Genomic DNA, 13,218 nt, shown 5'->3' with positions numbered 1-13,218 from the left:
AGTTCAAGAAGAAAAATTCCTTTTCTTCTGTCTCAAGCTAACTTGCGCCTTTCATTAAGCAATGCAACGAAAAAGAACCGATGCCATTTGTATTCAAAACCTTATTTTCTAGGATTCTCCATCTACCTTGCGGTCTGATACTCTAGATGCATTAAAAATATATATATATAAAAAATCGTACGGTAATACAGCATCTGATCTCCATGTGCCACCTCTCAGCTTCAGGGCAGCTGAATTTTTGTAACAGGCAAACAAGCTTTTGGATCCAAAAAATGCATACCGATGCAATTACACACGCGGAAGTATCAGCACCTCGCACCATGTCCTTCTCACCTTTTTTTTCTTCTTTTTTTTAAATATATACAATTATCTTCCAAATTTGAATTTGGGAGAAAACGACAACCTCCCACTAAAAACTACACGTCTCTTCGTAGCCCAGAGTTATATACGGTACTGACTTGAAATGCACATCTTGATGCGGTTTTATCACAGAGGAATGACTACATTTGGTTCTTGGTCGAGCGAATGATACAACTACCGCTTTTCTATAATTAATACAGCTCTCAGGCAGGCCAGTATCGCTCCGCGTGAAGAAACTGGGCCTTCTTCACACAAGCCATCGCAGTACTTACTGTATTACAGACAGCTTCGCTGTAGCTCTGTTTCATCTTTTCTCAGCAAGAAAGCAAAAATAAAACGTCTAGTTTTCTCCCTTAGGTGAGATGAAAAGATACTTAGGAATCTTTACATTGCAGTGCATCTTCACATGTAAACAATACGATTGAGAAAAATCAAATCCGGTGTCTCATTTCAGCAAAGCTGATTATTTCTCCCCCTTTCCTGCCACAACGCTTCCAGCCCCAGATTTCCTAGCGGATGAATCTCTGCTGGCAATCACAGCATAGTCACGTCACACGCACAGAATTGGAACACCGGAACCCAAGGCATCGTAGAAAATACTCCACTCCTTCAGTACCGTACAAGTGTTGCTGCCTTTCCCTTCTTCCTACTTTTACAACTGAAAAATGCCTTAAGAACAGATCATTTGAAGAAAATCGTGCCACGCTTTCCAAAGCAAAAGCTAAGACAAAACCTGGGAAAGGTTGGTCACGCCTTCCGGTAAACAAGAAAGGCAACAGCCATGCAGCCAGCCTACTGCACGAAGAAATGCGGTACTGGCTGAACAGGTATTTGCGAATCGAAATGCAGTCTTTAAAACGTCTCTTAATAGTCTCATTTGATCCTTAGATCGCGTCAGCATGGAACAAGCAGCCTTCGCCCTCTTCATCTATAAGGGCTTGTCCCAAATACCTCCGTCGCCGCACTCACCGTCTCTCAAAAAAGCAGAAATCTCAGCAACGGCATTGGGAGCTGTCAGTTACGACTCCATTCCTGAACAACAGGAAGAATTTCCTTTCCCACTATTTGAGACCCTTCAGAGAGCTTCCCCAAGCTTCCCTCCGGTCAGTGCCTGTTGCCATCTAGTCACGCGAAGATGCTCGGGGCGAACTCTTCCGGGAAGAAATCAAAGCAAATGCTGTTTCCAGCGGCCTTTCAAGCTCCTCATTGTAGTGGATAACTCAAGTATGTGATTTAATTTCTGGGGCCCTACGGGAGGCACTCTCAAGCGCAAACTATCCAGTCACTGAAAACTGAAAGAGCGTCAGAGTAAGCTGTTCTCGTCATTGCTGGACGGAGCTTACATCCGTAAACCTAACAGTACACCTCCAGATTTGAAAAAGTAGCGAGACCATGCACAAACAGGCTCTCTCTGAACACACGCAATTATTTTGTAAACTGCTTTCTGAACGCGTGGTAACAATTTATTTTTAAGCGTGCACCTTAACAGCAGATAAAACCAATCATGCAACCTTAAAAGAGTGTCAGTTAGTACTAATTTTGTTACATTTATCAGGAGGCCTCAGTTAAAACATGCACAGCTTTACATCGTTTCATGACGTACACCGAACGCTGTTTCGGTCTCATTAACGTACTGTCTGGGGTAGAACAGCCAAAGTAAAAGGCGAAGAGCTAACCGAGACAGAAACAAAACCAACTTCTTTGCCCAATACAAAGACATATTAAGAGACTAATACTAAACTTTAGGTCACGCCATGAAAAATTAAAACGTGCCCCAAAGTATTTCGATAATGCAATGAATTGGCCTCAATAGCAAAAGGTAAAGTGAGCAAACCCTTTTCCTTCCTCTTTATCTTCTACCTGCTTGACAAAAATCCAAGCAGGCTTAGGTTCCGGATGGAATACAGTGCTCGACTGTACTGAGACTGGAACGCAGCGCTAGACTGGTTGAGTACCGCTCCTCACTGATGGCTCTGAAACGACTGACTGAGGATGCACTACTTGGACATCAACACCAGCCTCACTGCCATCGATGTATTAGTCCTAGAAAACCCAGACAGAAGAAAGTAACGCAAGTTCAGAGTGAGTCGTGATGCGTCGCCAAGGGACCTGCCGGTTCATGTCACGTGCGTGGAGAAACTTCGTGAAGTACAGGAGCATGCAGAATCTAGCTAAGACTGCCCACGCTATCGATCCGGCTCTTATTCACAAATACAACTTCACAAATAGCTGCTTCACAAAGAGAAAGGATTTGCAAATTCAAGGATTCAAGTTACTGAAACAGAAGTAAGTTTTACGTTTGCTTGTTTGGTTTTGTTTCTCTGCACGCAAGGATTCCTAAGCCTGGAAGCAGAAAAATTCACTGAGGTTTTGTACGTTTTGGTCTTCTTATCTGTGAAAGAATCTGCTTCTCCGCAGTGTGTTTACATTAGGATGAATTACTCTTCCGGGCAAATAGATAACGTGGCTCTGTCTGCTTCCACGTAAGACTAAAAGGCTCTAAACAGCTGCTACACAATTGACTGAAGTTATCTGCTTCACTTCTGCAGTATCCAGGCAGAACTAGAGGTGCCAGCGCCGGAACCGCCTGCCGTCACTTCAAACACTGCCCGAACTCAAAATCTTATCATTATAAGCATGATGTAGGGACAGATACTTATTTTGCCTGTTTAACGTATGCCGTTGAACCAAACCCCACATTGTCCAGAAAACAACGAAAGAGCGATATTACAGTACAGTGACGTTTCCGGGAGGCATTGGTATCACGCAACATCTGAACGGCATCGCCTATTACATCAGCACAGCCAACGGAGTAAAAGGAACCAGGAAACCGGACTAACAGAAACGTACCGCTTCCGTTCATCTCTGGTTACTCCCCTTCTTGGCACGCAGCCATCAAGCCATCATTTCCCTCCTCCTTCCCTCCTTTACACATCACTAAGAGATTTTCTCCTTCTTCTTCTTTTTGAAAAATGAGCAACATAAATATTGAAAGAAGTCTCAGCGCTCGTGATACGCGGCAGAGCACGGGCATTTCGATGCTCCCTGTCCACAGATAAATCCCAAAGGAAAAGATTGCCGAGGCCTCGTACCTGTACACCAGCCGTGCATCTGCAGAGGAATACTTTGTGTTGATACCAGCTGTTCTCCTATTCTTACACAGTAGGGGTAGCCTACAGCCCCTCTATCTTTGCTCGCATCAGTCCTGTAACAACTAGCCGCCTCTGGTCCTACTCTGAGAACACACGTGCAAATGAGGTGGACGAGAAAGGCAGAGAGAGCTCGTATCCCTTCTTCACATCCAGAGGCATGGAGACTTCACAAAGGCCCTCTCTACCCAGATCCCTACAAATCGAGGAATTGTTAAACAAAGGTCTACTTTTAATTTCCTCTCGTTGGCCCTTCACCCAGCATCGACAATAACAGCACAGAAATGAAGCATTTCAGTTACGTTCAAACTCGATCGAAAGCAACACAGAACTTTTAAAGCAAAACAAAGATGAAGCAACGAGAAATTACAGTACCTCTGTTTTTAAGGAGAGTCCGCTGTTAAAGAATATAGCTGAAACAGCAATGTAAGTTATGGTAATTTCTGGTTTCAAGGGTCCTAAAAAATACAGACAGAGAACAGAGTGAACCACGGTCACAAGGACAACGATACGCAAATAAGTACATCAACGTAAACGAGATTCTTCAGAAAAATATCTGCAAAACGATATAAAAAATTTCTTTTGCGTAAGAGTGATGTTTCTATTAAGTTATACAAAGGGTGCTGTTCTATCGGCGAGTGAAAAGCGAGATACAATGTCACACAGATTTGGCTTTCTCGATCGCAGGCCCCCGAGAACTACTGTGTAAACTCTGTACGTGTGGAAAGGGAGGGGGCAGTTTTCAGAGTTTGTCTTTGTCATCAGATGCTACACCCGTAGCATCAGAAAATACACACAGTGCACTCAAATGGAAATATTAGCTGCTCCCTCCACAGGGGCTTATCATTTACAAATCTGCCTCTCCCTTCTTCCCCCGTGACGCACACATCTGTCCAGCTGTCTGCGCAAAGGAAACCAAGCCTGACCCGCGATGAGCTCCTTGGGGCAATACAATTCCATGTTACTCCCCCACAACAAGTGGAAAAATAACATATTTCAGACACGCTGCTGCAGCGAGATCAGCCAGGACAGATGCCTACGCGTCTGAGGGCTCTGCTATATTAAAAGCTTACATTTGTGTATATATATATATATACATATGTAGTTCTTTTTCTGGGAAATTAAAATACTTCTTGCGCTCCTATAAAAATGATCAATTGCCTTAATACCGTTTGCCTTTGGATGCCACCAAGAGCAAAAAGCATACGCTCCTTTTTCCACAAGCATTCAAGCAAATATTTCGATACAAATAAGATATCAGCAGTCTGCTTAAGACCAAACTCGTGTCCTAACTCTGCTCGAGACGGTAAGTCATCGTGAGCAAACCACAGCAGCAAACAGGCAGGCCTTTACTCCACGCACCAAAAAAGATCTTTTCTGCTCTCTGGAATGAATGATCCATTGATGCGAGCAACGTCAGCAGCCCTCAAATTAGAGGGATCTGATAGAACGCTGAGCCTACTCAAATTCGCATCTCAAGTCATTTAAACCCAAATCCTGCTCTTAGACAGAACTCTGTTGATGAGACACTTGAAGTACGTGTGTTACATTTAAAAAATAATCAACGATAAAAATAAAAACACCTGGATTAAGTGCAACAGAAAAATGAGCTGGGAAATGCAAAAGTTAAAGTCGCAGCAAAGCACGTGGCTAGTTACAAAATTAAGGCAAGTCAATTGAATAACAGAAAAAAATAACTGTATATATTTCCGTATGACCATAGATATCATTTGTACCTATATACACAATGATATAAACGCTCTAATCTTGTAGAAGGCTAGAGTACAATACACGTGTGCACATACACACCGGCAGACAGACAGCTGGTTAGCTGCTCTGGCTAAGAGAAAAATTGCTCAGGGACCCAGTTTTTCTTTCACGGGATTTTTCACTGCACTACATGAATTCCATCACACAGGAGGAGTTTGTACCACTAGAGAACACACGCATTCCCACAGCACGACAAACTCTGATCGGAACAGCTCCTCTTTATCTTGCATGCAGCAGACCGATCAGGAAAGCCCTTTTCATGGAATAAAAAAACAAACAGGCACATTCGCTCAATAGGAAATCACAGCGAAAAAGGCTCGGTTTGTGCCCTGAAGGCGAGAACAGCACCGATCTTTGCTTTGCGGCACAGCGAGGCCGGATCACCCATATTATTGAGTCAGACAGAGCACAGTTTTGTCACCTGAAAGATGCTAAACAAAGTTCCTTATTTTTTTTTTTTTCCTACACGCTGATATTTTCCACTGCGGTTTTTTTTTAGCCCCTGGTTTCAAAATGAGCATTGAGACACAGTGGCTTTAGAAAAAAAAAACATATATATACTGCTACTGGGAACACATCTGATGGTTTCTACCGATGCTTATAAGTTTTTTTTTTTATTATTTAAATAAGTGTCCCAGAAGCAATACCTTGTGAATGTTTTTACAGTAGAAAAAAAAAAATGACACTGAAGTCCTCCAACATAAAATACGGGAAGTAAACTGAGGAAAAATAACCTCGCGTTCTAGTCTAAAGGCTCTCCCGCATGGCTGCCAGCAAGCAGCGTGACAGCCACACCAGAAAGGGACGAACCACCCGACACTACGAATCCCAATTTGTCTGTAATATCTGCTCAAGATACAGCGTGGATCCTGCGAGAAGCTCCACGTGGGCGCCGTTCACCTGCGCAGAACAGCAGCAGACGTCGGGAAGGCTCCCTGCACAGCAGGCGGTGCCCAGCCTCAACTCCGTGCACTACCGGAGCCTGGGCCGGCACGGCAACAGCTCAGAGCCCTTCTTAAATCACTTCACACCACCACGTCGGCTCCTCGGTGAGAAAGCCGTCTATCTTCAAACTTCACACTCACTCAGGAAAAACAGAACCCGAGCAGAGCTAGACTCTCGTCACGCGGAACTGCTGACGGAATTCTGCTGAAACGTTCTACTTTCCTTAAAGCTTTGCAAACCCGCTGGGGACGCGTAGCTGAGCGGGCCGCTCCGCCAACTCGCCGCCCGAGTTCCCCCGCCCCGGGGCCGCCCGCCTCCTCCCGCGCCCGGCGGACGCGGCCGGCCCCCCCCGCCCCGCGAGCAGCACCCCCACCCGGGGCCGCGCGCGGACTCACCGCCTTTCACGCCGACGGCGGGCTCCAGCCTGGCGGCCGCGATGACCAGCGCTATGCCCGCGATGAACCACTCCTTTCTCAGCCGCTCCAACAGCCCCATGGCGTCCCCCACGACCGCCCGGCCCGGCGCGCCTCAGCGCAGCGGCGGGGCGGGGTGCAACCCGCCGCCCGCCCGCCGGCAGGGCCAGCCGGATCCGCCGACGGGAAAAGTCTCACCCACCGCCGCCATCGCTACCACGCACCTCCGAGTAGATGCGCCGCGCCGCGCGGCGCCGCGAGCGGAGGGCGGACGCGGCGGAGCGGAGCCCTCCCCGCGAGCGGCCGCGAGGGCGAGGGGCGGGCGGCGCGTCCCCGCAGGCGCGGGGCCGGGAGGCGGGAAGCGGAGGGCGGCGCGGTGCGCGCTGTTTCGGTGCATTACAACGGCCGCGTGACGCCCGGCCGCTGACGCGCGGGAAGGCGGGCGCGAGGCGGCGGTCGCGGCCGTTGGGCGCCTTCGGCGGGGCGGGTTTCCGCGAGGGGAGCGGCCCGCGGGGCAGGGCGCCGGCTGGCAGCGCGGTGCCGGCCGCGTCCCGGAGCCTGCGGGCGGTCGCGTCGGCGACGTGCTCCCGAGCGCGCTGCCCGGCGCTCGCGCCTCTCCACGTGTGTCCTCTCAGCCCGGTGCCCGACCCGCAGCCCCCTGCCCCGTCTCCCGGAGAGACGAGCTTAATTATCTCCGGTTTTCCCCCCGCGTTATGTACGAGTCCGAATTAACCCGGCTTCCAAACTTGGGGAAATTCCTGATGCAAAAAACGTTGGGTTTATTTCAGCGCTAAGTGCGCCTCTGTTAAACCGCAGCATCGCGCCGATCTAATTCCAGTGCTCAACCTACTGCTGATTTGCCATTCCTCTCTTATCCCAGCTTCCCTGATGGATTCATTAGGCTGGGCTCTGCCCGGCCCTGACCCTTCACTCTAAATCACATTAACAAGGAAATGATAAAGTATAAAACGTTCCATCATTTCCCGGCCACAGCTGCCTTGTTTCCAGGCATCTTAGGCACACCTCAGTCCTGCCGTGCCATTTCCAACCATCTCCGTGAGTTCATACCTCTCCCTCTCTACGCACACACTTGGATTTCAAAGAACGACCACGCAGCCGCCTGGACAGAATTTTGGACAAAATAAACGCGCAACAGCTGTTTCTTCCACACAAACCTGGGGTTACAACAAGCACGGGACTCAACTGCTGCACAGGAAGGATAAGGTGAATCGGCTAAGTGGTAAAGCCAACGTTTGTCGTTTACATTGTATGAGACCTTCGTGCAGCCACTCAGTCCCAGGTGAGGTGGCTCTTCCTGCCCAGCCCACGTGCTGCACAGGGGCCTTCGCTCTGCACCCAGGGGCAAAAAGGGCAAACAACCTCGGGGTGATTCAGGAAAGAATTTGAACTGTGGGGAAGTAACACGTCCATCTATCAAGGCTAAAACTTAGAAGCAGACGTGTTTTATAATTAGTGAAGCCACTGCATCACCGGTTGCAGCAGGCTGACGAATAGGGTGAGTGGGCACGGGGAGCGCTCAGTCTGCCAATGAAATCCTATGCTTGGGTAAAGACAGCAAGTCTCTCTGCATGGTTTTCATACGGCGCTAATCCTGCTTCTCACTGTGTAGACAAATGCCAATTGCAAGTTTCTGATCTTGCCCACCACCCAAGTTGACCTGAGGTTCATTCGAGAATGAAACCCTCTTGATTCCTGCTTGTAGCTGAAGCTAGTCATAACCGTGACTTGAAAGCAAGGACTAAAGCTGCTGAGAACTCTGAACAATCATTTTTACCTACCTCACGATTGCCATCCCGGTTAAGAAAGTATTCTTCACTTTTTCTCTTTTTGAAGTGTATCTCTATAAACTAAGGAGAACATCCTTTAGATCCAGCTTATCTCTTGGTTCACGCCGTGTCCAGTTGGTAAAAGTATGGAACCTCAGATTCTTCTCACTTCCTTCTGCAAACGATTACTCCTTCCCTAGAAAAGGATGAACTGTCTCATTGAGAAACCGAGTTATAACAGTTAAGAGTGAAAATGCTACCGGGCTGCTGACAGCCACCAGAATTCTTGGGAAAAGGTTAGGTTTTGCTTATAATTGCTGAAGAAAGAGATTTAGCACCGCTCTATTGCTTTTAGCACATTCTTTGCCTAGAAATTTTTCCAAGAGATCTGAGGTTCATAATAATTGCCTTTCTCCAACTGAGCTGCAAAATACGTGGATTCACAGGGTCGCCATCTTTTATAATCTTTAAGGTCCTGTGCAGAAATTACAAGCTGCATTTTTTTTTTTTTTTTTTTTTTTACAGAGATATCTTAGATGTTTCTGAATAAAAGCTGTTCTTCAATTATCGTGATAAGCATGTGTATATATATATATATATTTATTATATTTTATTTTATTAATGAAATTGTTACCTCTTAATGAGAGAGGCTCTGTAAGCCCCGTCCTACCCCCCACCACCAAACAGGAAGGAAGAAACCGCTACGGACATACGTGCAACTGACAGGGCTCTCGTGTATTTGCAGACAGCATTGTTGTTTTTATAAGCAATTTGTAATCCATATTGAGGATTTGTTTAGTGCCTACCACCCCGAAACACATCCTGTAACACGGCACTTTCCTCATCAGGTTCCCATACAGATACTGTACATATCCTGATTAACCTCTGGGACTCCGTCAGGTCCCAGTGTCATCTGGCGCCTGTATAAGTGCTTTCTCCATAGCACTATACAAAACAATTTCAGGATGCATTTAGCTGTGACTTAGACACAATATAAAACAACAATTTATCATCTAATTTCACAGGACCAAATTTTCATTTTTGTTCAATTGATTTCAAGAACAGAACGCAAACATACCTCAGGGCTTCCAGATGCTTTCTTGCCTCTGAAGGGCCCGCTGCTTCCTTTTGCATAACAAATATAAGCACGGTGACGTGAGCAGCTATATGACACCACATCCTCCTTGCTCACGGGTAAACTGGTAAAACCAGCAGGACTCTGTGTGTGAGCAGCAATCTGTTGTCACGTTTGCAAAGATGCAGAAATGGGCTGCGCGTTTCCAGACTTCACCTTAGGAAGGATTAGCCTTCTGCTGTTTGAAACTCGTGTCGATACGTTGGTTTTCGTTTGTGCCACATGCAGCCTGCTTCTTATGTGTCCTCAGCCTCTTCTCTGCCCAGCATACTTGGCTGCCTAATTACTACGCAATTTTATTTTAGGGAACGTGGTGGGATTTATAAGTTCTTTAGAAGAAGGTGTCATTTTGTTATGCATTAAGACAGGAGAGATTTCAATATAAAGGAGAGGGGATCATGAGATAAAGGGAGCTTAAACGAATGGAAGAGTTAGTATTAAATAATTTACCTCAAAAAGAACAAAGACATTCAGACCGAACAAGATAAAGAGTAGTGTTAATTATAAATAGGAAAGTTGAAGAGAAAAAGTGAAAATATATGGAAAACAGTTTACAACACATTTATATTTCTCACAGGCACTTAGTCACATCAACTCAGCTTTTCTCAGCAGCCAGGAGAGACGGTTCTGCTGATCCCGTTAGCTGCTTTTGCTCGTAGAAACGGAGCTCGCACCACTTTCTCTGTCCTGGTCTAGGTGCTCATGCTTTTGATCGGTAAGGAAGCTTTTGCTTGTTGCTACGGAACATTATAAAATGCCAGCGAGTGCCTACGTATTGCCAGCTGCAGGACTTACTGCCGTTAGCGCAAAGCTGTAGTAAGAATGATGTGAAACTTCAACTTAGAACACCACTCAGTGGGACTTAAATGCGTAATAAGCATGCTTTTCTAAATAAAAACCAGGAAATGATAAAAGCTGTCTATTTCTATAATAGTATGACTTCTCAACCCTCCCAGCCTCCCAAAGCTTTAAGTGTATAATGCTTTTCGTCTGGGGTTTAAGTTTCAGATGTTTAAGATTTTTTAAAAAAGTAATCGTCGCAATAAACCAAATGGCATGACAAAACTGTGCTTGAAACCACTTACCGGCTTCTCTAACTGCAATTTTAAGAACAAAATTTTCAGTTTACTTTCTTTCCAAGTGTGAAATCTGATAAATTAAACAGCAACAAAAAAAAAATAAAGATAGCCTCTCTGTATTATTTCACAGTTAGCAATATTTGAATTTAACTTGCTAGACAAGACACTTTAGAGAGAACACTGCAGCACTTTCGTACCTTTTTCTCCTTGCACTTCCCAAAATACCTTTTTAGTATTGCAGTAATACAGAACCTCCTGAAACACGAGCAATCCGGCGTAAAAACCTTTACTATCTTTGTGTAGGAAAGAAGCAGATGATTTGTTCCTGGATGTGTGCGTGTGCCAGCTTTTTACTACAGTATCAGAGCAATTAGCCACTCACAGTGAGCAGAGCATACAAGCGACAGGAAGAAGAGAGCAATCATCCCAGCCTATGGTACTTGTCACAAAGGTCAGGTTTGGAAAGATCAACCCTCAGAGAAACCACAAATGCGTGAGACAGCTGTTAGAAGAGCGGTTTGCATTAAGGTTGGCAAAAACAGGCTTTTAGAAATTTATGGCTTATTCTCGGTGAATCAATGTCCACGAGGAGGGCTTGTCCATGAGGTAGGCCAGCCCATGCTTCAAACTTTCAGATGGACCCCAATTTGGCTTGTGCCCGTCCCTCTGGATTTTAACAGGATCAAAGAGTTAAACGGTTCAGAAAAAATGGGGCAAATTCCCTAGCTTCCCCGAGAGATGTCAAGGAATCTCCTTAGTTTTTCCCAGATCTTCCAATCTGACTTCAGACTATGGTACCTGTTGCTTCATGTTTCTTTGTTCATGATTTGTGATGTCACTGCCGTGTCCTGTCCAACCGTCCACTGGCCCAGATAAGAGCCAAGTGCAGGTCTGTGCTGAGCTCTGATCGCAGCCAGTTTTGATATTCGGGAAAATAAAGCCTCAAGACCAATGTGATGTACAATAGAAAGATACAGGTATAGACATATCCTTTATCCTTGCAAATTCACTTTTGTTGACCTACTTTGAACATCAAACCACATTCATAAATTACAGCTTGACCATTCACTCCTTGCCAGCCACCGTGAATTTCCCTCTGCAGGATGGGAACCAAGAAGTTTGTTATAGATTTTAAGGTATAGATTTACAAAAGCATGTTTTGCCTGCCCTCCTCTTAATAAACCAAGCCATCCCAAGTGCCAGGAAGTACAGGAGCTTGTGGTAATCTAGCCTGATGGTGCAGCTATTTCCCTACATCAAAGTAAATTCGACAAGGAATGTGGAAAAAAAAAAAAAAAAAGACTGAGAAGCATCCCGACAGGAAGATCTGTGCATGTGCTGAGTCAGTCCTGGGAGCCTTTGTTCCCTGTGGCACCACACTTCTCTGCGGTGCTGCAGCTGGGAAACTCCTTGCTTTTTTCCTAAACTTTTGTCTATACCAAGGTGGAGAATTTGGACTGCAAGGCTTTTTCACACCATCAGATGTGCAAGCATAAATCCAAACGTGCTTGCACTGCAAACAAGCAACTGCAGTACATGTGCAAAGAACGGGCCTCGCTTTAGTAGAGCGCTGATTCATACAGCTGAAAATTCAGACTTCAGTACACATGAGGACCACCAGGCCAAAGCTGCCAGGTGTTTGCCCCTTGGCAGCACACCAAATCGAATCGAAATCCAAACTCCTCTGCGGCTTCCAGCAGACATCATCAACAGCCCTGTCCTAGAGACACACGAGAGACCGCCTGGATATACCAGGCCCCATCTACTGGGGAGATCGGGTCCACTCCTGCATCTCCCCTCAAAAGTTTCAGAGCTAAGTGGAAAACTTATCTCAAATATGAAAGCAAGTTAAAAAAAAAAAAAAAGTAACAAGTGGAATCAGGCAGGGAGATTAATACGCTAATTAATGAGGAAAAAATATAAACAGAAAGGAGGAGATTCTTTAAAAACTATTTAATAACAAACCAGCTTCTGTACAGATATTCTATCTGTCAATACAAAAAAAAAAAAATCACAGTGCTGACAACCCTTCATCCCACAATCTGCGGCATTAATAAATGATGAAGCGTTAAAAAACTGGGACACTTTGTGCCTATAACAATATCACATGAGGACAAGGGAATAAAGCTGAAACAAAACAAAGGACACGATGGCGTGTTGCTGGCAAATAATTATATAAGTGAAAAACAAAACCTCAGAAGCAAATACAGTATGCCCCCCCAGTCATCAAACAGAAGAAAAACATGACTGCCTCTTTTTCTTCTGATCGGTAATCAGATCCAGATTTGAAAGTCAGCACCTCGAATCACTCAGTGTGATTAAAGTTTTGGATGCAGTCATTATTCCAGCAGCATCCAGCCCAAGCTGCTAAGTTAAACAAAGACAGAGGGGAGATGGGATGGAAGCGAACATTTAAAGTGAAGTTGAGGTAGAGTTTTGGGGTACACCAAAGACACAACTTAAAGGGAAAGCCCTTTAAATCTCTAATTCCTACAGTGTTTCAACAGCACGAATCAGATTTCACCAAAGGTTTCCAAGCAGCATCCCTGCTGCTGGCCATCTCTGAAGCTTGTGCCACAC

The 13,218-nt window shown here is 45.7% G+C and overlaps 1 protein-coding gene across 15 annotated transcripts in view; it reads right to left on the bottom strand.

The window, feature by feature from the left end:
* Positions 1 to 6,881, bottom strand: part of SLC10A7 (solute carrier family 10 member 7) — a 147,601-nt gene extending 140,720 nt beyond the window's left edge. For 8 of the 15 annotated variants that reach the window (XM_090138592.1, XM_090138591.1, XM_090138596.1 and 5 more), the window contains exons 1-2: positions 6,620 to 6,881; positions 3,885 to 3,967 (exon numbers count right to left, since the gene is read on the bottom strand). In XM_090138592.1, coding sequence (XP_089994718.1) covers positions 3,885 to 3,967; positions 6,620 to 6,719 — 183 coding nt within the window. In that variant the 5' untranslated portion in view covers positions 6,720 to 6,881. The remainder of the gene's footprint in view (positions 1 to 3,884; positions 3,968 to 6,619) is intronic. The other 7 variants (XR_016465795.1, XM_090138589.1, XM_090138587.1 and 4 more) reach the window with 7 other exon arrangements.
* Positions 6,882 to 13,218: the final 6,337 nt, after the last annotated feature.

Source organism: Phasianus colchicus, chromosome 4 (assembly GCF_987193195.1).
Source record: "Phasianus colchicus chromosome 4, bPhaCol1.hap1.1, whole genome shotgun sequence".
Taxonomy (NCBI): domain Eukaryota; kingdom Metazoa; phylum Chordata; class Aves; order Galliformes; family Phasianidae; genus Phasianus; species Phasianus colchicus.
Note: the sequence above shows the minus strand (reverse complement) of the source record. Positions and strands in the feature narration are given on the sequence as shown.